This window comes from Corvus moneduloides, chromosome 20 (genome assembly GCF_009650955.1).
Source record: "Corvus moneduloides isolate bCorMon1 chromosome 20, bCorMon1.pri, whole genome shotgun sequence".
NCBI lineage: Eukaryota > Metazoa > Chordata > Aves > Passeriformes > Corvidae > Corvus > Corvus moneduloides.
The window spans coordinates 1,465,316-1,488,600 of record NC_045495.1 but is presented as its reverse complement, the minus strand read 5'-3'; the positions used below and the strand labels follow the sequence as shown (position 1 = coordinate 1,488,600).

Below are 23,285 nucleotides of genomic sequence, written 5' to 3'. Positions count from 1 at the left end.
ACTGAGCACACCAGGCTCACCTGGAGCAGCTGTTCCTTTCATTTCATTTTTTTAAGATAAATACTCATTTTTATTGAGAAATTAAAGGCTTCAGCTTTTGTTTTATCTTCCTGGTACCTGCTCTGCTTGCTGGGCACTTTAATGTGAATTTCACACCACTGGACAAAGCATTTCACAGATTATTCCAGGTTGGAAGGGACCCACGTGGATCATGAAGTCCAGTTCTTCAGTGAATGATCCATGGACTGAACCCCCAAACCTGGTGTTCCCAGCATCCTGCTCTGCCCAGCTGAGCCAGTCTGCTACAGAGAGTTTTCCAGGGAAACCATCAGCCAACTTTGGTTTCCATCAGGAGTCTGTTTTCACGGGTTTCGTGTTCCATCTTCTTTTCCAGTTTTTGTGAATTAGAAATTCACAGTTCCCAGTGGAGGGTGGCAGTAGGAATGGGGATATACTCATTTCAGTAATGCTTGTGGCTTATTCTAAATTATCTTTTTTTGGGTAAGAGAAGAAGTAAAAGGTACTTGGGAAAAGGCAGAGAAATTGGTTGGAGGGTGTTTTTACTGAAGAGCGCAGCAGTGACTGGAGCACTGTTGCTATTTTAATAAAAAAAAACCACCCTCCAGAAACTGAATTCTGAATTTCCCCCCTTAATATTGTTCTTCTGCTGGTTTACGGAACTATATTTAAAAAAAAGGAAATAACATGACTGTAATTACACAGAAGAGCCCAGCACTGGCTGCTCCCCCTCCCACATGAAGGCTCGTGCTTGGTTTCCCCTTTGGGTATTTGGTGCTGCTGCAGGGGGGCAGAGGAGATTCCTGGGGATCTGCTGGGAGTTTTTGTGGTTTATATTTTGATGCTTCATAGAGATTTATGAAATGTGCTGCAGCTATTAATATTCACCCAAGGCACTCCTCTCTCTGTTCTGTGCCTGTAAAATGTCTCTAGTAGCAATACCTGGGGTCTGGAGGGGGAGAGCCACTCTTAGCACCCCAGCTCACCACCTGGACTGGCTGTAGCTGCTTTTATTTAATATTTAAAAATAATATTGTTGCCCTGGAAGCAGCAGTGTTCAGGCAGGGAGGTGCCACGTGCCACCCCCTGCCTCTGGAAGAGATGCATAAATAATTAAGCCAAGGTACTCACACACACATGTTTTATGGCAAATGGCTGTGTGGTTCCTGATCATTTTTTCCAGAAACAGGTTTTATGATAATACAGTAAAAATATTAAATTAGAAGATGCCTCACTAAGGGTGATAAAACCTTACTACAGTGGAAATAGGTAATTATCCCCTCTACAGCCTAAATGACAGTTTAAAAGAAATAAAAATGTTAGTGCTCATTACTTGCTTTTGTGGGTTGCAATAAAGGGTAAGTTAAATTTTAATTCAGGGAAGACCCCTGTATCGACCTGTTCTGGCTGTACCTGAGGTGGAAGTTGTGTTAATTACCCACTACTCAGGTTATTGCTCAGCACAGGCTGCCTCCAGACCTCTTGGAGCTAAAGTCACCTTTCCCCCAGCTCCAGGTAGCACTGGGTGTCTCAACCCAGTGGCTCAAGTCTGATGTTTAATATCTGTGGGTGGAGGAGAGAAATTTTATATTTTTTTAACCAAAATCCAAGTTCATTATGCATAGCCTTAAGGGGGCTGAAAGTATTAAAATCTGCACTTACCCTGGTGAATTGAAACAGAGACAAGGTTAAACCTGGAGGATTGATGAGTTTTGCTCTCTGCATGGTTAAATCCTGCTGAGGGGAGAGGCTGGAAGAGAAAGGGAGCCTGGCTGATGAGGAGTGGGGGGGGGAAAGGGTTGGGTTATTTTATATTTTATTTTCAGGGTGAAATATTTGCCCTGTTTTGGGGGTGCTGATTTTCCTCCTCCTGCTGTCACTGTGCCAGGGTGTCTGTCCCTGCCGTGCCATTATCCAGACAGACCCACTGGGATTTTGCTTCATCCCATTCTTTTTGCCAGCACCATTCCTGGGTGGATGAGGGAACCCCCCTGCCACCAAAACCTGGAGTTTCCATGTCACAGCCTGCCAGTGCCAGCAAACATTCCTCTGCCAGCAAGGACAGATTCTTCCTTGGAATCTCCTCAGGCCCTGCTTGCTTGAAAAATGGCTGTTTATTTAAAATCTGAGATTGGAGCAAATTCAGCATCGATCCCTGAACTCCTGTACCCTCAGGAGAGCATCAAACCCACAAAAATGAAGACAAAAATCCAAGGAAGTTCCCTCTGGATTTCCCCAGATGCTTTTAGGGTGGTTTTTGAGGAAGGTGTGAGGCTGTTCCCTGTGGGCAGGGCAAAACCTCATCTGTCCATCCTGCACTGCTGGCACTGAGACTTCATTCCCTGGCTTCCTTGGGGGGTTTTCCTGCCATCACTGTTGAACACATGGAATTCCTCCTTTGGAAGCTGGCAGGGAACCCTCCCATGGAGGTGTCTGCAACCAGGGACAGGGCCCAAACCCAAAAATTGCTGTGCTTGGGAGGGAAAATCCCATCCATGCACCCAGCACTCCCCTCCATGTGTGCAGCCCTTGACCAGAGGCTTTAGGAACTGCAGTTAGGGAAAATCCAGCTCTTCCCATGCCTTTTCCTCCATGCCCAGAAATTTCTGGTTTATAAGAATCCCTCCTTTCCCCCAGCTCACGTTCTGTGGTTCTAAAATTAAAGATAAATAACACCAGCCCACTTCTTTTTCTTCTTTTTTTTTAAAAGAAAAATTCGCTCCTGTTATCAGAATTGCTGCACATGGGATATTAATTGGAATCTTGTTGCTGGGTCATTTTCATTGTTTTTCAAGTACTGTCCAAGAAAATGTATGAAAACTAAATTACAGCCCCACGTTGGCTGTGTGATTGAATCCTCCTCACGGCCCCGTACATCCTATTAAAATATTCAATCTTGTTTTCTTACTTGAAGAGCCTGTCTGTAAAGGGCAAACTTATAGAAGCCCTCATTCTCTGGAGATCCAATATCCAGCCACACTGGAATATTTCCATATTTCTGTCCTGCCTGGGACTGGGCTCACACAAGTTCCCCCGCTCTGCCTGTATTTATTAACAAAGATTCTCAAATGCATTTTTAATTACACGAGGCCTTTCCATTTGAAGGAGTGGAGGGTTTGTGGCAGCCTCTTGGCTTCCATTTTGACCTTGACAAGTAACTTTCCCCTCTCCACCTTTTTTTTTCCCCAGGACGGAGCTTTATCGGTCGCTGTTCGGAAAAGTCACGAACGGAGAAGAAGCGGAGCAGAATTAGGATTGAGCTCCTGGTGTTCTCCCAGCTTCTCCTGCCCTCAGCTGCTCCCTCAGGCTGCCCAGGAGCAGAGCCAGCTCTCTCCAGCCTCTGGTTTGTCCCTAAAATCCTCCCAGAACCAGCAGCAAATCCTGCTAAATCAGAGGGAAGAGTGGGGCACACTGAGCCTGGCTGAACACTCCCTGTCCAGCCTGGAATGCTTCCTCCTAAAGACAATCCATTTTTAACTATTCCCTTTAAATTCCTGACCTTGATTTTGCAGCCTGGGCACAGTGTGGGGGGAGGGACACAATCCAGCCCTGCCTGCAGCTGGGTCCCCCACGGTTGTGTTGAAACCTTGGAGATTTGGGGGCTGGGGGGGCTCAGTGCCCTGTTCTGGTCCTTGGCTGCATATTGGGAACGGGTGACTTCATTTTTCACCAGTCAGGAGGATTTAAATGTCATTTACATAATTAACATGGCCTTAAAACAGAGGGAAAGGTGCTCCCGTGCAGGCACCAGAGCTCCCAGTTCACATTCTGGCTGTTGTTGAACACACACGGGGGTGTTTGCTGACCCTGACACGGGGATGTGCTGGGATGTCGCTGCTGTAGGAACATCCCAGCGACTTTTCCAGCCCAGCATCGATCCTGCACACACAATTCTTGCAGCTGCTCGTGACTCTGAGGCAGGGTCCCAGCACAGGACAGAGGTGACTCCTGGGAGGGGTTTGTGGGGTTTAGAGTAAATCCATATAAAGGGAATCAATGAGAAATGGGGCTTCTCTGGTGTGACTGATCCGTGTGTTGGCCATGGCTTGTCCCGCAGAGTTGCCCTGTCCCTGGCTGGGGTTTGGGCACTCCAATTAAAGAGGTTTGTGAGCTGCTTGTCCCGGTGTGATCCGTGCAGGAACGGCCCCAGCGGGTCCCTCCCTGCCCCGTGGGAACGCGTCCTGGTTTCCTTCAGAAGGCAAAGGGTGCCAGGTGAGGATTGACTCTGGGTGGAACAGCAGCATTTGTCAGGGATGGATAAATCTCTGTTCCCCGGCAGAGGAGCAGAGCTGCAGCTCCCAGGGAAGGGCATCGATTTCCCTTCCCTGCCCTCCCTCCTTCCCCAGCTCTCTGATCCAGGTGGAAAAGCACCCGGATTTCAGGATCCGCTGATGACCTTATGGCCATCATTTCAATGACCCCACGTCCAGCAGAGCCCGTCCCAGGCAAAGCCCCACCTAGGAGCTGTGGGAAGCAGGGTCCGTGGGCACAGGGAAGGGCTGGTGTTTGTCACCTGTGCCAGATGAGCATCCCTGGTCTGGTTCAGCTCAGCGTGGGCTGCTCCAGCAGCGTGGGCCTGCCCAGCTCTTGGTGCTGGTGTGACATTTCCCATGGAAAATCCCGGCGGTGTCACGTCCTGTCCCCGCCGGTTCCAGGGAGCGGAGGCTCCGTGCCCGTCCCAGCCCTGCGCTCATCTCAGCAGCACCAACGCCGCCCTTTGGTCCCCAGGGCTCCGGGCGGCACCGCGGGCTCTGAACCCGCCCTTCCCGGGATTTTGGGGCGGTGCGGGGCTGTGACAGCCCGGCCCTGCCCTGCTCGGGGCTGGGGGCTGCAGCTGTGCCACCCTCCCGGGTGACTCCTGTGTCCTCTGCAGCTCCGGGGCTCTCGGTGGCTTTTTCTGCTCCCGTTCTGGCTGCAGCGTTCAAAGGGTGACACGAACCGCTTTAAGTGTGATAACTTCTCGCCGGTATTGTTGGAGGAGATAAGAGCCCGAGCCGGGCTAAGCAGCGCTTTTGAATTCACTTATCAGTGGTTCAGCAGCTGCTCCCCCCTGTCCCCATCCCTGGCACCACCTGGGCCGTGGCGACACGGGGACAGCGTGGCCGGGGCAGGAGCCTTGCTCCAAGGGCAGCGCTCCTTCCCGGCAGGAAAAGGGCCCTTACCTGGATGTGGAGGTGCTGCAGGGAAAGTGCAGCCCCGAGGAGCAGCCACCGACTGCCCGGAGCGGCTCTGGCGGGGTGGTGGCACCTCGCAGAGCCTGGGGACAGCAGCACAGGGGGGACAAATCCTCACCAGCGTCCCCAGTCTGGCTCTGCTGCCCCAGTTCCTCTCCAGGGCGATGGTGTCCAGCATGGGCACAGCTCCTGGAGTGCTCCTGGACACACAAATAAAGGTGATTTCCACTCAAGTTTTCCTAATGCTGCCAATTAACAGCAAGTGAGATCTTCCCTCCCCCCCCCCCCCAGCCCCATAGAATATTAATTCTTTATTAATTCATGATACAGCTGCTAATTAGTACCTCCACAAATGGGCATTACACCTTTGCGAAACACTCGGAGGTGTTTTGGGGACTGGGCTGTGCAGAGGGAGGGACAGAGGGTTGTGTTAATCCTCTCCCCCCAACCCCACCACAGCAAAGAATTTCAACTTTCAGACAAACAACTTCATTTACAAGTGTGTCTCTAATTAGCCGCAGAATTAGTAAAGCAGAGTTTTCCCCCCATAGATCGGCCAAACCCCCGGGGGAGGCTCTGGAATGGAGAGAATCGCATTTCCAATTATTTTGTTGAATTGCTAATTTAGTTATTGTGCCTGGCGTAATTGTGATGGGTATTGGGTGTGCAATTCAATTTGTTTTAAATATTTGTGGGAAGGCTGATCAGTAATGGAGCTGACCTATTTCATGGCCCAAATTGAGAGAAGAGACTAAAACAAAAAACAGCTACAAAGCCCCAGTTTGTCTCAGTTTTTATTTTGATGTCTCTCATCCCTCTTAAGACTGTTGATGCAACAAAAGGTTTACATTAAAAGATGATGGCACTTTGATCTTGAGCTTTGGAGGGCTTACAGCTTTGGTACATCTTTTCTTGGCATTTTAATGTGGAGATATTTTAGGCTAAAGAGTTTTAAACGTGATGCCCGAGTTCAGTAGGGTCTGTCCCCTCACCACCCCCCAAATTTTAACTATCATGGTTCTGGTTTGAGAAATATGAAAACTAAAAGTGTTGGAGTTGTGGTGGCTCACGTGAGCAAATTTAAATCTCACCTTTCAGGTGGAGACCTCCAAAGGATGTTTGTGGATCAGCTCCTGGGGACATCCTTTAGCCAAAGGCCTGGTGGGCCCTTCCCTGCAGGCTCCTACTGACCAGGGCACAGAGCGAGGCTGGAAAAGGTCTCCAGGATCATCCAGTCCAACCATCCCTGCCCACCCAACAGCCCTGGGACAAGGATCCCAAAGCCCTCCCACCTCAGCAGCAGTCACTGGTTTGGGGGTTTTTCCCTGTTTGTCCCATTCACTGTGATGTTAAAGATGACAATAAATCGTGGAGGATGGGAATGTGGAGTGGCCACAGTCAGGCTTGGGGACACCTGGGGAGTGTGACCAGGGGCAGGAAGGAGCAGCAGTGGGGGCCTGGGGAGGGGCAGCGCTGTGGGATGAGCTGGGAGCTCAGGTGAGGGCACAGCTGACCTGGTGGGGCTCCACAGAACCCTCCCTGTCCTGGCCTCGAGCAAAGCTCAGCTCCCCTGGCGTGCCCAGGACAGGGGTGAGAGATTCCACTCGCAGCACCAGAGCTGTAATTCATTCTTTTTATTAAAAGAAATTGAGGTAAGTGAAATACTTCAGCACCAGCGAGAACCGTTTGTACCCAGGGGGTTTCCCCCACCCTGCCCTGCCCAGTGACCCCCCCACACACCTGGGGACATCACAGGTGCTGCTGCCACGGGTCCCCAGCAGGCCCAGCCCCCCCAGGGCCGGTGCCAGACCCTGATGTCACCCAACAGATTTTTTTGGAGCTGCTTTACCCCCAAATTAAGTGGGGCCCGACCCAGTGCTGTAACACTGAAATGGGGGGGCTGCTCTGCACGAGGCTGTAGCAGAACAGCTCCAGTGGGCACGGGGACACTTCCCATGGCACCTGCAGATATCCTGGAAAAGGGACTCTGGTGACACCACCACGGGGGGAATCCTGGTGACAGGGGAGGAGGAGCCCCACAGGCCCCGGACCTGCCTGGCTGACACATTCTCTGTCCGTGTGTCCTGCTGCAACCCACCCTGGCGTAAGCAAAAGCATCTTTGGGGCTTGTTCAGGGGGCTCTAGTGGGAAAAAAAAAAACCCTTAAATCAAATCAGGGTTCTTAACTGTTAAGAAAAAGCAAGTCCTGCAGGTGGCCGAGCTCTGCTGGCCACGGGCAGGGGAGCAGCGACCCCGGGCTGGCACCTCCAGTCACTGGCACCACAGGCAGAAGGGCTGCATTGCACTTCAGGAGGAAACAAGGAGAGGTGAGAGGCACTGGCAGCATCATTGATTAATTCTCTCATAAGAACAGCCCTTCTGCTGTACCGTACTGCTGACCCACAGCCCTTCCTGCTCTACTGAAGGAGGGGCTGTAAAATCTGAAATTCTTCCAAGACCATCATTGGTGGGAGCCCGGGACTGCCCAGACGAGCTCCGTAACAGGAGCTGTGTGAGGGGTGGGCTGTGCTACCCTTAGCATTGCAGCTTCTCTGAGCTTTTATTACATAAAAAACGTGTAGAAAGAAGTTGGGGATCTGGGCTGGGCCAGCTGGGGGGACCTGGGCAGCTGCCAACCCCTTCCTGCACTTACCTGCCACCCAATTATTCCTGACCTTTGGAATGAGATACCAACCCCAACGTTTTTTTACATTCCCAGGTGAGTAAGAGCGGCCCCTCCCCAGCCAAGCACAGGCAGCTCTGGGGCAGGGCAGGATGATGGAGAAAAGCTCTCCTGAGATCCTCACACTGAGATTTCCTTCTGCAGTTCCAACCCCACCAGGGGATCTGGCTCTGTCCTTTCTCCTCCCTCACCTCAGCTGCCTGGATCTGCCTCCTCCTACCCACAGGAAAGGGATGAGCACTTACACGAAGGATACACAGTGGGGCTGCCCCATCCCTTATCCCTGAAAACAGGCAAGGAAGGGAGAGCAGAAACGCTGAGCAGCTGCACTTTGGTCTCTTGCACCTCCTCCCAGAAGGGCCTTTCACATAATTCACAGCCTGTTCTAAAGGGCACAAAGGCAAAGCAAGGGGCGGTTCAGCCCCCAAAATCCTGTCCCCAAAAACCTTCGCAGCCCTGGGGGAGCCTGGGAGCCTCCTGGGGGCACGGGCACAGCCCCGGCCACAGCAGCTGAAGGCTGGTTCTCCTCTATCTACGAGACAAGACAGACATGGGACACACAAATCAAATCACCACTGACAGAGGGTGACACACGAATCACCACCGACAGAGCCAGGGGCTGCGGGGTCCCCGGGCAGGGGACAGGGGGACATTGGCACTTGTCAGCGCGGAGCTGCCGCTGCCAGGCGCGGGCGGGAGGAGAGGAGAGGAGGGCAGGGTGTCCCTGGAAGGACAGGGGTGTCCCTGCAGGGGCCCTGCCGTGCCAAGGCCTCACGGTACCGGAGCACCTTCATCGCCCGGCGGGGCCCGGCCAGCCCCGCTCTGTTCAATAAATAAGGTACAGGAGGACAGCGGGGACGCAGTTCCGCAGGCGCTTGTGTTTATACATTTTCCTCATGTCCCTGGCCAAAGGACACACTTCCTCTGGTCAGCCTGATTTGAAAAAATAAAACTGTCACTGTTGCAGCGTTCCCTGAGCCTCCCCGTGGCGGTCCAGCGGCGGCGGCCGAGCACACAAAGGGCAGTTCCCAGCTCCCAGTCCCTCCTCCGCGGCGCCGGGCACGGGCGGTGTGGGAATCGATGGAATTACGTGGAAGAAGGCGAGTCCATTTTGGAGAGGATCCGCACCACCTCGGCTCGCTGCGTGGGGGAGATGTGCTGGGTCATGTGCACGATGGAATCCATGGCAACCTCGGGATTGGCCTGGACCAGGCTGCAAAGAGGAGAGAGGGGAGTGAGGCAGCCCGGTTCCGGAGCTTCCAGCAGGAATTCCTGGGGGGCTGGAATGTGGGGCTGTGGGACAGAGGACACGGCACTGGGTGGGCTGGGAGCAGCTGAGAGCTCCCTCAGGACACTTGGTTTGCTCGTGGCAGGTGGGTTCGGCCACACGGGGACTGGAATCCTCAGGGTGCGACCCCGGGTGGCCACGGGGAGGGCAGGAGCTCTGGAGCCATCCCTGACTGCAGCAGCAGCCCCTGCTGAGGGCACCCACACCCCCTCCCTGCACTCACCCCCGGATCTGCTTGAGGACGTAATCCCTGGAGATGTATTTGATGTTCTCCTCCACGACCGAGCGCACGCCCTCCTCCTCCGTCAGCTGCTTCTCCAGCCACTCCACCAGGTCCTTGTTGCTGTCCCACAGGTAGGCCTGCCAAAATCCCACAGGTCAGCCTGGACTGCAGCCATGCCCCACTCCCCACATTTATCCCTCAGTTCCTGGACTGGCAGCTGTGGGTCACACACCTGCCTGGGGATCCCCACAAGCACACCTAGCAATCAGCACCAGATTATTTCTTTCTTTTACATCTCCTGCCATAAATGTGATGGAAGGGGACCAAGGAGGTGCGGAGAACGAGCTGCATCAATCCCAGGAGCTGTCCCAGATAAACTCCAGTTTCCCTGGTTATCAGCTTCCCAAATGCTGGTGGAACACAGCTGACCTGAGATGCAGCTGCTCCAGGGCTTCTCCCAGTGCTGAACCTCCATGGGACCCACATGTCCCCATCACCTCCAGCTTGCCCCTGTGCTGGTGTTCCCAGCAATCCCTAACCCAGCCCCCAGGCAGCTCCTTGGGCTCGGCAGAGCAGGTCAGGGTGTCTGGAACCCTCGGCCACGACCCCCTTTTTGCCTTTCACAAGATCATTTCACCTGATATTTGCTACATAGTTGGCTGTGTAATAACTCAGGAATGTGTGAGCCCCTAACAGCCTTCTCTCCTCTCCTCTCATTTTCTTTACAAATCATTTAAGAACCGTTTTGTTAATGGTTTCCGGAAAAGCAAGTACTGCCATTAGCACTCATTCATATTTATGTCATTTTATTTGGGTAATTAAACACAAAGCTCCTCATTTAAAGGTGCACTATCCTTCTCTGTTATCACTAACCAAGTCAAAGGCAGAATGACAATGAGCTGGGGACGGTGATGCCGTGGTGGCACCTCCCTGGCACCCCCTGCTGCAGCCAGAACCTGCCACACCTTTGGACCACAGAACCAGGGAATCACAGAGTCATTAAGGCTGGAAAAACCTCTGAGATCATCCAGTCCAACCATTCCCCCAGCGCTGCCAAGGCCACCACTGACCATGTCCCCAAGTGCCACATCCACAGGGCTGTTAAATCCCTCCAGGGATGGGGACTCCACGCTGCTCTGGGCAGCTGTGCCAGGGCTGGACAACCCTTTCCATGGAGAAATTTTCCCAGTATCCAGCCTGGCCCTCCCCTGGCCCAGCCTGAGGCCGTTCCCTCTCCTCCTCCTGTCCCTGTTCCCTGGGAGCAGAGCCCGACCCCCCCGGCTGCCCCCTCCTGTCCGGGACTTGTGCAGAGTGGACACCTCCCACTGTCCCAGGCTGCTCCAAGCCCAATGTCCAGCCTGGCCTTGGGCACTTTCAGGGATCCAGAGGCAGCCACAGCCTCCAGGGAGGAATTTTGGGTTCAGAGCCCATCCCAGCCCCTGACACACTTTGAAAACCCCAGGATTATTTTATTTCCTTTCACACGATGTCTCTGCTTGTCTCAGCCCAGTCATGTCACTTCGAGATTTTGCTTATTTCATTGTTTTTCTCCTTATTATGATTTGAAACTGGTCGGGTTTCGCTCCCTGCCCGTGCCCCTGCCACGCAGCAACATTCTCTGCATACAAAGGAGGATTCCAGGGAAGGGGAACAAACCCAGCCCGGGAAGCTGTGATACAGCCACAGACCTGCGTAAAGCTCCATTTACCCAAGATTCCCAAAGCTTTTAGTTTAGGAGAATATTTAATACTCTTATTAATCATTTTTAATCCGTTTGCTTTTAATTAAGAAACAGCATGATGCTTCCCTATCAACATATGCCAGGGAGCAGATTAATTGTGGCTTAAGATAACTCTCCTTGATTGGTGTAATGTATTAGCTAACGAGCTGCCTGCTTTTGGAGAGCTCAGGCTCTACCTTGGAAAGGCTGCTGCCCTCCAGAGAACATCCCCCCTTCCCTGGAACCCCAGAGTGCTGGGGACTTTAAAAACGGAATGAAAAAAAAAACAGAATAAAAAAAAAAAGCAGTGAAATAAAATAGAATTTTAAAAAATAAAGTAAAATAAATAAAGTAAAATAAATAAGTAAATAAATAAAGTGACATAAAGTAAAATAAATAAATAAAGTGACATAAAGTAAATTAAATAAAGTAAAATAAATAAAATAAAGTGACATGAAGTAAAATAAAGTAAAATAAAGAAAATGAAATAAAGCAACATAAAGTAACAAAGTAAAAGGAAATTAAATAATTAAATACATAAAAATAAGTAAAATAAATAAAATTAGATGCAATAAAAAATAGAATAGAATAGATTAAAATAGAATAAAATAAAATAACATAAAGTAAAATAAAATAATATAAAAAATAAAAAAAAAATAATAAAAAATAAAAATAAAAGTAAAATAAAATAGAATAAAATAAAAATAGAATAAAATAAAAAAAATAAATAAAATAAAATAAAATTTAAAAAAATAAAATAAAATAAAATAAAATAAAATAAAATAAAATAAAATAAAATAAAATAAAATACTGAGACTGGAGGCTTGGGACAAAACCAGCCCCAGAGCTTGCCCTTCAGAGCCTGCAGGTTGAGCACAATCATTAAAGGACTCCCCACTGTCTCTGTGGTCCATCTCCCCCATCCCCGTGCCCCTGGGAAGGGGGTCAGGGTGGCCCTGGGCAGCCTGGGAGCAGCGGGTGGCACCGCTGCCGACTGACCTTGACCGTGCCCTCCACCTCCACGAACCAGCGGCGCAGCATGGCCTGGATCTGCCCGTCCGTCAGCTCGGGGTTGGCCGCGTGGATCTTCCCCTTCACCACGTCCTCCAGCAGCAGCCGCCGCAGCCGCCAGTAGAAGAAGGTGCGGGAAGTTTTCCAGTCCAGGACGTCCTGCCCAAGGCACAGGCGGGGAGGGGAAAGGAGTGAGGGACGACACCGACACGGAGGAACAGAGACACCTCATTCCCCAAGGGAAATCCAGGCTGGGACTCCTTCTGTCCCCTGGCACAGGAGGAACGTGGAGACTCCCACGCCTGAGCTCGGGGCATTCCCACCCTGCCACAGCACTGGGGCTACACAGAATCCTGGAATGGTCAGGCTCCGGCCCCATCCCACGGGAAGCTCGGGGATACTCACGGTTATGGTCCCTTTCTCCTGCATCCTGCCGGGGGTGTCGTGCAGGTCAGCGAACTGCACGGCCACCTGCTGGTACATCGGGATCAGGAACTCCTCCCGCTCCTTCAGCTTCGCCTCCAGCTCCTTCCTGTCAGCCGGGCTCAGCTCGGGGGTGCCTGAAACCAGACACAGCTCAGAGCCTGGGGAAAGCTCGGGGGTGCAGCTCCAGGCAGTCCAGAGATTGGAAAAGCCAAAGGACAAACCCCGGAGCATCAGCTCCCAGCAGTGCCCAACAAACCCCAGTGGTCCAGCCCAGATTTTGTGCCAGGCAAGAGCTCTGAGGGTGCTTTCACCACAGAAACTCTGTTCCCTTTAAATGCCAATGATCTGAGCCATCAATTAAGTGACATTTACGGGACTTACTCCTAAAAAAGAATAATGTCCCAGCACGCTGTTCATTTAGCAGCAAACACAGACCATGGCACACCACCTTCACCACTGCAAGTCCTCCTTTAGGCTGGAGCCTGCCAGAGCCTACTCCAGGGGCTCTGCAATCACAGCAGGAAGCCAGAGCAATCCCAACCCAGCAAATCCAGCTTAAACCACTGGGCAAAGCTTTACAGAAACCCCAAGAGGGACCAACTGCAGCCAGTGCAGAACCCAAGGCTGGAATTCGCTGTCACTGGGCCCAAACGGGCTCACAGAGGGTGATCAGACAAATTCATGCAAGGAAATTCCAGCACAGGCTCCTGAGCATGAAGATCAGATATTAATCTGTTCTCAGGAAGCCTCTAAACCACAGCTGGAAGCTGAGACATCATCCTGGGAGCAGCATCCCGCTGCACCTGCAGGATGCTGCTGCTCCTTGCATGGCTCACTCCCACAGACACGATAATCCAAGGCTGCTGGTCCAAAGGGATGAGCTCCCCAGCAGCCTGAGCACTCCAGTGCCTGCTCACACACCCCATACGTGTGTTTTTCCAAGGCACAGGCCCTCCAGACAAAGGTCCTTCCCAGGGAAGGAATGTTGTTTCTGTGCCTACCAATATAAATGTTACCTAACCCTTCAGATCCGAGTAAGAAGGTTTTAATTAAGAGAAGCACCCCTTATAACCTTCAGAATAAAAAATTCTCTATATTTATCCACGCTGAACTCCCAGGCTCCCTGGATTTAATGGCAACACGAGCACTCAAGGCAGCCCCGCTGGTGAATTCCAGCCCCTGCCACCGAGTCCACCCAGCCAGGCCCAGTAATGATTTAGGTGAGATTAACAAATATGTCAATGTCTATTTTCTGCTTAATTTAAAAGCAGCGTCTATAAAGATTTTTGACTTCTGAACCCTGTTCTCCTGGAAGAAAGAAGGTAACAATGAGGAGGGGGGATAAAGAGTGATTATCCCATCATCGATCGTTTGTCAGGAGCATTTCTTATTCACTGGACTATTGTAAAAAGCTAAGCTCTCGATCAATCCCGTAAGCCCCCTGTACAATTAAATATCTTGGAATGGTTTTCTTTCTTTCCTAGTCAGATCTTGAGGCCTCAGGGTTTTTCAGAAAGCCTGGGCTTTATTTATTTATTTATTTCTCGGGGGGGGGGGGGGGGAAGAAAGAAGTCTCCTTCCACAAATCTTATCCTGGCAAAGAGAGGGGAGTTAAAATATGGGATTCCTTTGCTCTAGAGGTACTTGACAGTTAATGAAACTGTTAAAGTTTAAATCATAGGAACATTATAGACCTCTGGGTATGGATTGGCTGCTAATCAATAGGGAAACAAAAGGAGCAGCGCTCCGAGACAGCCCCATTCCATGAGGAGTGAGCCTGGCACGCAGGTGGGGCACGACAAGGAACACGTGTGACCTTCCCAACTCAGCAGGGAGCACAGGACACTCTCCAAGGCAGCTCCTGAGTGCCGTAGAACGTCACATTTCTCTTGGACTGCAGTTTGCTCTGCAGCCTCCACATCACTGTGGCTCCAGAGAGTGCCAGGCTGGGAAGGGGCTGGAAAACATCTCAGTTCTGCTCCCAGCACCTTCAGAGCCCACCCACGGGAAGAACACCCCAACACCTCCTGGTTCTACAATCTCTTCTCTTCTTTTTTTAATCAGTAGCAAAGCTGCCTTAACCCAAGCTGAAAAGACCCCTGGGGAGGCAGCAGCTTTGGGGTCCCACCTCATTTCCACACCTGCAACCACAGCCCCCACCCAAATCTCACCTTCTCTTCTGCTTTTAGCAAAACTCTTGCCAGACACAGACTTTTTCTCCCCTGTGAGGGTGGTGAGGCCCTGGCACAGGGTGCCCAGAGCAGCTGGGGCTGCCCCTGGATCCCTGGCAGTGCCCAAGGCCAGGCTGGACATTGGGGCTTGGAGCAGCCTGGGACAGTGGAAGGTGTCCCTGCCCATGGCAGAGGGGTGGGATGAGGTGATCTTTAAGGTCCCTCCTAATCCCAGCCATCCTGGGATTCCATGAAATTCAGCAAAGGCAGCAAAAGTGCCAAAGGTGTCCAGGCTGCCCAGGGAACTCCCCCCAGCCCAGCTGGAGGGAGCTGCTCCAGAGGGGACAGGGAAGGTCACAGGGAGCCCCTCACGTCCCTGGAGAGACAGGCATTTTTGGATTGTCTCTTGTTTCTTTAAATGAGACAGGCTGTAATTGCTTCACTAAATATTCAGCAGGATTTATGTTGGAAAGGTGCAGCATGAACAGCCAGTGAAGGTCACACATGCTCGTGGCACGGGCTGGAAATACCCTTGTACAGCAGCTCCCTGTGATTCCCACCCCGCCCCTTCCCACTCTTTGCTCCCGAGGTCTCATCTCCGAACAGGTGAAGTGTGGCAGGGACATAACTCCAAAAATTCCTCCCCACAGCCCTCCTGGGAGGATATCCCAGGTGCCAAGGGCCACGGAGGAGCTGACAGAAAGCAGGACTTGCACTTGGAGCCTTGTTATTGTGAATTAAAACCAATTTAAATGCAGCAGCACCTGCTCGTGGAAGCAGCTACTGAAACCAGCATCATCTAAAACACAAAGCTACAACCTGACTGTGTTTATCCAACACTCCATGAGAGATGGAATCAAAAGAGCAGTGTTTCTCCCAGTTGTTCCTGAAAAACTGGCACTTGGGATCAGTTCTGGTCCCGCACCCCAAAATGTTTATTTTCAGAGAGGAGCTGCTGTGCTGAAGTGGAGCTGAGTGCTGAACACTCAAGTGTTCACTCGTTACTTGGAAATTTAAAGACAATTCTGGATGCTCCTCAGCCAAATAAGGTGTGAACCAAGCCCCAGCAGCACAGACTGACTGCCCTAGGAAACTAAATACATGAAATAAATAAAATTAGAGGTGCATTCCAGCACACAGGAACACCTCACAGGATCACCAAGGAGGACATTCCCACTGTCACAACACATCAGGGGACAACTGGATGCTGCCCTTTTCCTACAAGAAACATAGAAATACAATATCCAATCTTGCTCTAACTGGAGCCATTCTGCCATTCCTTTCACTCATATTCCACCACCCATTTCTCTGCACCTCTGACACAAGGTACAGAATCTGTGTGGCAGCACTTGTTTTCACTCCACTCCTACATGTTTTAGTCTAATTGTAATAAGTAAGTAAAATTGAAGCTCTGTATTTGTAACTCTGGCCCAAGGCTCGCAGCCTGCACTGTTCCTACATTTCTGGGTGATCCCTGTTGTCCCTGCACACCTCTTCCACCTGGGAACGTGCTCTGGGGCAGGATGAGGGCCACCCTCTCTCCCCCTGCCCTTCGCTCCGCGCTGCCTGGAACAGCCCAACTCTGAGTGACACTTCAATAAACCACGGGGCTAATCAACATTTCAGCAATCATGCTGGAGAATTGATAACGAACAGATTTATGTCAAATTATTCAATATCTGCCAGCCTCCCCTGCTCTCCCACTCCCCAGCTGCCAAGTCCAACCCCGGCGTCTCCCGACCGAGCCCGCGTGGGAGAGCGTCTCCCTCATGCCTCTCTCCGGAGCTCCAGGGAGGGATGACAGCCACTCAGGGGTTAAAGAGAGGCAGTGAACCCCCAGCTAATGAGTAAGAATTCAGCAGGCAGTGTAAGATAAATGGAGCTTTCTCTGCTTCTGCTGGAGTCAGCATGAACTGCGGCCCTGCGGCTTGTTTGTGGCAAATGGAGTGCGCGAAATATCAAAGGGCAGTGATCCAGAAGAAGACCGACTTTGACAAATTTTAAATTGGCCAGAAAGAAAACCAGAAAAAAAAAAAGACAAAAAAAAAAAAAAAAGACAAAAAAAAAAAAATTATGCAATTTATGCAATTTAGTGTGTCCTGCTATCTTGGCTTTCCTGCTCTGGTATGGAATTAGTGGCAAAACAACGGCAATGATCACCCGATGCTGGGAGCAATTACGATCCATCTCAGGGAGATGCTTATCAGTGACTGAAGCTTTTAGAGCTCTCTCTATGTACAGTTGTAAGTGACTCGCTCTTGTGTTGCAGTCATTTTAATTAAAGTGTATGGAGTTTGCTGGGAGTAATTACCCTGTAGAGGAAGAGGGGGGAAAAAGCCCCGACCAGGCTCCTGCCTCCTCACATGGCGCTGGGATTTTGAGGCTGTCGGCAGAAAACTCTATCCCGTCTTTCCCTGTGCTTTTTTTCCAGCGTCCCACAGGACTCAAGGGTGGCCTGCAGGTGTCCTGCACCCACACAGGTGACCAGGGTGGGGAATGAGGACAGTGAGTGAAGGTGATGCTCTGCTCCCCCTCCCTCCAGGATTTCCACCCTCCAGCCTTTGTCCACAGCATTCCGGTGGCTCCGCTCCTGGAGACGGATCCATCCGAAGCCCCCTGGAGCAGGGGGTTGGTTTGCTGCTGGCACAGCCAGGCTGTTTGTGAGGAGGTGAAGGTAAATGCTCCCAGCAGCAGCAGGGCAGGGCCATTTATCTGCAAATTCCCTTCCCTAAGCACACATCTGATTTCTCTTTCCCTGGAGATTCCCGCTCTCCCTGTCGGACAGACATCCACCCACGGGAGGGGGAGCTGCCTGCCTGGGAGGGGGAACTCCACTGAAGACCTCTGGAGAGTTTTTTTGGGGACTCTGAGCTGTGTCCCCATGATCTGGGGCAGTCACTGTCCCTTTGCTCTGAAAGGGACACTGTCAAGTCTGACAGAAGACAAAAGTGAGGTTTTCTGAAAATAACCTCCTTGCTGCAACTACAAACTTAAAAACTGGGATTTAAGTCATAGAATCATAGAATAATAGAATGGTTTGAGTTGAAAAGGACTTTAAAGATCATCTCAATTCCATCCCCTGCCATGAGCAGGGACACCTTCCACTATCCCAGGCTGCTCCAAGCTCCATCCAACCTGGCCTTGGACACTTCCAGGGATGGGGCAGCCACAGCTTCTTTGGGCACCCTGTGCCAGGGCCTCAGCACCCTCCCAGGGAATGATTTCTTCCAAACATTCAATCTAACCCTGCCCTCTGTCAGTGGGAAGCCATTCCCCCTTGTCCTGTCACCCAGACCCTTGTAAAGAGTCTCTCTCCATCTTTCTTGCCATCTCCTTCAGGTACTGGAAGGCCACAGTGAGGTCACCCTCAGTCAGCTGCCCACCAGCAGACACAGACAACAAACCCATCCATCCAACGGGGTATCCACGCCCACTCTCACACAGATACACATCACAAGATCTTGTCACAAGACAAGAGCAAGATCAGAATTTGAACAAAACTTGGATAAAAAGTTGCTGCCTTGTGCTGCTCCGCACCCAACCTGCTTCTTACCCAGAAAACAATCAGCACAGGCAGAGCAAACAAAGAGTCAACATAAGATTATTCAAAAAAAAAAAATAAATGCCTTGGATCAATCAAAGGCATGGGTAGAACCTGCTCTGCAGTCAGTGCTCTGATCCCAGCACCCCCTCACCCTTCACCCGTTATTATTCTCTTCCCGAGGCGTATCAGGAGGGTTGTTTTGTATATAAATTGTTGCCCTGCCATAAATTAAAAAAAAAGCCAAATAATAAAATGTAACTGCAGCAATAGCCAGGATTTATCAGTCATTTGCAGAACACTTTTCCTCCTGAAGGATCCCAAAAGGCTTTATAAATTCAAGCCATACCCACATCACACGCTTCTCCCTCCACTGAAACGTAGTCAATTTTGGAGGTAAAAGGAGGCTCTGTAAGATTATACTCTTATAGTAAGAGCTAGTAAAGAACTATTTAAAGAGCCCATTCCCCTGAGGGAGAACATATCTGATATTAAGTGCATTTTGCTGAACACTCTGTATTTTGGGATGTTGAGTGTACAGCAGGCGCTGGGATCACTCGGAGTGGAAGGCGCGGTAATAACGCGACCCTGGCCATGCCAGCACTGAGCTCTGCTCATCCCCCTGTTTACAGAGACATGGACAATATTCCTTATTCCCTTGAAACTGAAGAGCACATGGATATCATTACTGCAAACTACCCCAGACACTCAGTGACAGTCCAGCAGCCCAAAATGTCTTTGATCAAACCCTTGGTTACATGAAACGGCGCCCGCTGAAGGTTTGGCCCACAAGGTTTTAGTGAGCTGAGCAATTGCTGAGCTGGAAATTAGACTCAGGCCTTTGTAATAGGGGTCTGTTGTGAGAGCCAGTCAATAAAATATAATAAAAAAAGAGAAATCACCTCGAAACCCCACTATATTACACACCCTGGGTATGCTGAGCATGCATGAGTATCACCTCACATGTACACACACACAGTGCTCTCATCTGGTTTTCTTCCCAAGTCAGACAACAGGAAATAAAAATGAAAATGACTCTGATCAAATGCCTCAGTGCCCCTTTGTGAGGGGTGCCCCAGGTCCCAGTGCTCCTTGGGAGGGCGTCCCACGTACCGAGGCGCTCGGCCAGGTGGGTGTACACCGGGTCCATCCTGCGCATCGTCTTCACCAGGTCCTTCCTGCGGAACCGGATCTCCACCGTCCCCTCCGGCTCCAGGATCCCTCCTCTGGAAAACAGAAAAGAAAGGCACTTCTTGCACCTGACTTTCAGGTCATCAGACACAAAATGGAATGGTTCAATGTGTGTGAAAAGTAAGAGAATGCAGAGGGAGACAAAACAAAGAGAGAACTTTCAGCTCTGGTTTATCCAGGCCAAGAACACACACGAGGTTCCAGCTGGGGAGTGTCCAAGCCCATGGAAGCTGCTCCAGCCCACAGGGAGCAGCCTGGGCAGTCCCAGCTGGCGGCTGCAGGGAGGGGGATCCGTACCTGCTCTCCCGGTCTGCGTACATCTCCATGTGCCGGGGGTTGATGGCAGGGTCGATGACCACCCAGGAGCCGCCCCGCAGCTCACCCTGCGGCGGGATGTAGATGAGCACGGGCTGCTGGTACTCCCGGAGACCATCCACGATGTAGGCCCCAAACTTCAGCACCTGGTCATACATGTCTGGGACAAGGACACACAGCTGGTCAGACATGTCTGGGACAGGACACACAGCTGGTCAGACATGTCTGGGACAGGACACACAGCCTGGAGTCACAGCTCATCACCTTGGCCTCTTCCAGGCATGGGGCAGCCACAGCTTCTCTGGGCACCCTGTGCCAGGGCCTCCCCACCCTCACAGGGAAGAATTTCTTCCTGACATCCCATCTAAATGTACCCTCCTTCAGGCTAAGGCCATTCCCCCTGTCCTGTCACTCCATACCCTTGGGAAAGTCCCCCTCCAGCCTGCAGGATATTCCCACATCACTCCTGCTCCCAGGCATGGGACCTCCTCTCTGGAAATCCAGTCTGGTGACTTTCCATGAAACCACATCTATGCCAGGGCTGCAGGTCCTCAGTTCTACACCAGGTGCCCTGGGAATGATCCATCCCTGAGTCCACGAGCATTCCCACAGTTTGGGAAATCAGGCTGGGTATGACTGTACTGCCCAATTTCAGACTTACTACCCTGGACCTCTCCCACAACTCACGTAATGTGAATGAAATGCACCTAAGGGCAGCAGAGCTCTTCCAGATCTTCATAAAAACGTGTGTGGGGAGGGATGGGGAACAGCACTCTGCTCTTCTTCCATTAAAATTTGTTTAAGGCATTTTGCTCAAAATTAATAAGAACAACTCCACTGTGTAAAGACAGTACATCGAAAATATCAGCCCCAAAGGTGATTTAAATAAAAGAGAAAAAGGGAAGGCAGAAGAATTTCTATGAGATGATATAGTTTCTAATGGATACAGTTTGTAATGGAAACGGGCACTCTTGAATATATATATTTTGTTACATATAATTATATCTAGAAGTATTAAATCAAAATACAAGAAATGAGAAATAGTTATTAGGCTCATCTAGCCCACCTCTTTGTTCACACAGGACCTGTTCTTCCACAGTGCTTTTGAAAGCTCCCATTTAGAAACCTCAAACAATAAATCTACTGCTTCTTTAGGGGCATTTCCACAGCCAAATAGATGAGATTTCCCTCAGAACTCAGCCAAACTTGCCCTCCCTCCCCATTAATTTCATGTCACTACCCCTTGTACCACCCTACATAATGTCTGTACTCCTTCAGGCTCACTACAAATAGCAGGAGGATTTTCAGTGGGGTTTGTCCTCAGACACGACAGGTACCCATCCCTCATCTCTCTTCCAGCCCCCTCCATCATTCGGGTTCTTTGCTTGGACCCTCCCAGTTTGCCTCATTTTTTCTGGCCATTAAAATACCAGTGCAGAGAAAATTAAGGAGCTGCATTAATGTACCTCACACCTGCTGCAATAGCAACAGCCTGAAAACACTGAGAGACTTTGATTCATCGAAAATCCTTCTATCCCTTGAGAAAAGCCTCATTTCTGGGGAAGAAAGAGACTCCAGCCAAGGTCCCTTTGTCATTTAACCCTCATTTTAGTGTTCAGCATTAACATAAACATAATTAAGCAATCAGCTCTTTGGGAAACACACACTCTTCTATATTTTATATATATATACACAAACAAATATATATAAATATATATTAGTACCAGAGGCACTGATATGATCTCTCCATTTCATTCCCAAGGTCATTGCCCAAACACCAAGAAAAGGAATTTCATGTTATTTAAGAGGTATCAAATGCTGACAAAGGGAAGAACAATTTATTCCCTCTAATTGGGAATAAACATAAATCCCAGCAGAGAGTGGGGACTGAGAACCAAACAAAACTCCAACCTTTCCCTTTGTCCTGAGCAAAGAAAAAGGACTCAAAAGGGGTGACAAATTTATTACTAATTATACAATTATTTTATTATGTAGTGCTAGTAATAAACCACTTGAAGTACTTTCAGCTAATTCTAGTGTTAAGAAAATAATTGCTTGATTCAAATTATTTTAACTGAATTAATTCCTTACTAGACATTTTTTACTAGTGCTACATAATAAAATAATTGTGTAATTAGCAATACATTTTTCACTCCTGCCATGGGTATATATTTTACTCAGGTGAAGTGCAGAGAAGAGCAGCACTAATTGTTTGAACAGGGCAGAGGGAGGAGGAGCAGAGAAATTGGGGGAACTTGATGCTTTCTCACAGCTCCAAACCTCCCTCAGGTTTACCAGGTGGCATCAGGAAAGGATTTTATTTCCCAGGTGCCAGCAGGTGGTCAGGGAAGTATTGCTGTGCCTATGGATCTTTTGGGATCAGCCTTCCAGGAGGATGAACATCACCCCTCTGTGGTTGTGCACAGAGCTGGTCCCTCTGGGACCCTGCTATCCAGCACTGCATTGTCCTGGAATGTCCCAGCAGCCTCAGGATCCTGACTGAGTAACTGATTAAACCCTAATATTTATTATCAAATAGAACCAAGTGCTGGCTTCCCTTCACACTCCACCAAGGCCAGCAGAGCTGCTGCTGTTCCTGGGGCTGGAGACACCCTGGGTGCTCCCAGAGCTGGCTGTAAACTCTGCTGAGGAGCATTCTCCTTCCTGACCCTGACTTCCAAAGGGTCCCCACAGTGCTCCAAGCCAAAATTCCTGTATCAATTTAAACCACAGCCTAATCTGAGCAACCTGGCCTAATGGAAGGAGTCCCTGCCCATGGAATGAAGTGATCTTTAACATCCCTCCCAACTCAAACCAGTCTGGGTTTCCATGAGCAGCCACGGGCAAGGCAGAGACGCTGCAGGATGTCCCCAGCAGAGCAGAGCTGGGTTTGCAGGAGGGTGGGCAGTGCCCACAGAGCTCTGTCCCCCTCGCTGCTGCCCTCAGCCCAGTGTCCCCCAGTATCCCCACTGGGAGACCCAGCCTGCTGGAGGTGTCCCCACGTCCCTGTGTGTGTAAATCCCAGCACTCAGAGCCCTCTCTGCCCCTCTGGAGCTGGAGCAGATCCCACCAGCCTGGCTGGAACATCAGATGGGACCAAGACACCCCAAAAAGCCATCCCACACACAACCAACCAGAGCTCAGCACCCAGGCCACCCGAGCTCCAAACCGGCCTTTTCACTCGGCCGGATTCTTTTATATCCTTTTTTATTGTTATTTATAACCTGTCCCGGGCAAAAAGGAGAAGTAAAACAGGAGCCCCCGCCAGCACGGGCGGCTGGATGTCGGGGGATTTGCATGTGATCAAACCCTCCCTGCCGAGCCCAGGACCCTGGTGCTAATTTCCAGGGAATTTCACGCTTCATGTCTCCCCGTCGTGGGTCACCGCCGGTTCGCCCAAATAAACCCCTGCCAAATGGCTCTTCCAGAGGAATATTCCAGCCAGCTTTTTATAATTTAATTTTGCATTATGCTCAGGAGCCTTCTGGCCACGGAGAGAGCTCGTTGGGGAAACCAGCACCACC

The 23,285-nt window shown here is 50.5% G+C and overlaps 2 protein-coding genes across 9 annotated transcripts in view; one reads left to right on the top strand and one right to left on the bottom strand.

The window, feature by feature from the left end:
• AATF (apoptosis antagonizing transcription factor) overlaps positions 1-5,969 on the top strand; it is a 39,093-nt gene extending 33,124 nt beyond the window's left edge. Inside the window, exon 12 of the mRNA XM_032130235.1 lies at positions 3,208-5,969. Within this exon, the coding sequence (XP_031986126.1) occupies positions 3,208-3,271 (64 nt within the window). The 3' untranslated portion in view covers positions 3,272-5,969. The remainder of the gene's footprint in view (positions 1-3,207) is intronic.
• Positions 5,970-6,811: 842 nt separating this feature from the next.
• Positions 6,812-23,285, bottom strand: part of ACACA (acetyl-CoA carboxylase alpha) — a 103,410-nt gene continuing 86,936 nt past the window's right edge. For 5 of the 8 annotated variants that reach the window (XM_032130226.1, XM_032130228.1, XM_032130227.1 and 2 more), the window contains 6 exons: positions 19,744-19,921; positions 19,369-19,481; positions 12,523-12,677; positions 12,106-12,276; positions 9,387-9,523; positions 6,812-9,088 (listed from right to left, as the gene is read on the bottom strand). In XM_032130226.1, coding sequence (XP_031986117.1) covers positions 8,962-9,088; positions 9,387-9,523; positions 12,106-12,276; positions 12,523-12,677; positions 19,369-19,481; positions 19,744-19,921 — 881 coding nt within the window. In that variant the 3' untranslated portion in view covers positions 6,812-8,961. The remainder of the gene's footprint in view (positions 9,089-9,386; positions 9,524-12,105; positions 12,277-12,522; positions 12,678-19,368; positions 19,482-19,743; positions 19,922-23,285) is intronic. The other 3 variants (XM_032130232.1, XM_032130233.1, XM_032130231.1) reach the window with 1 other exon arrangement.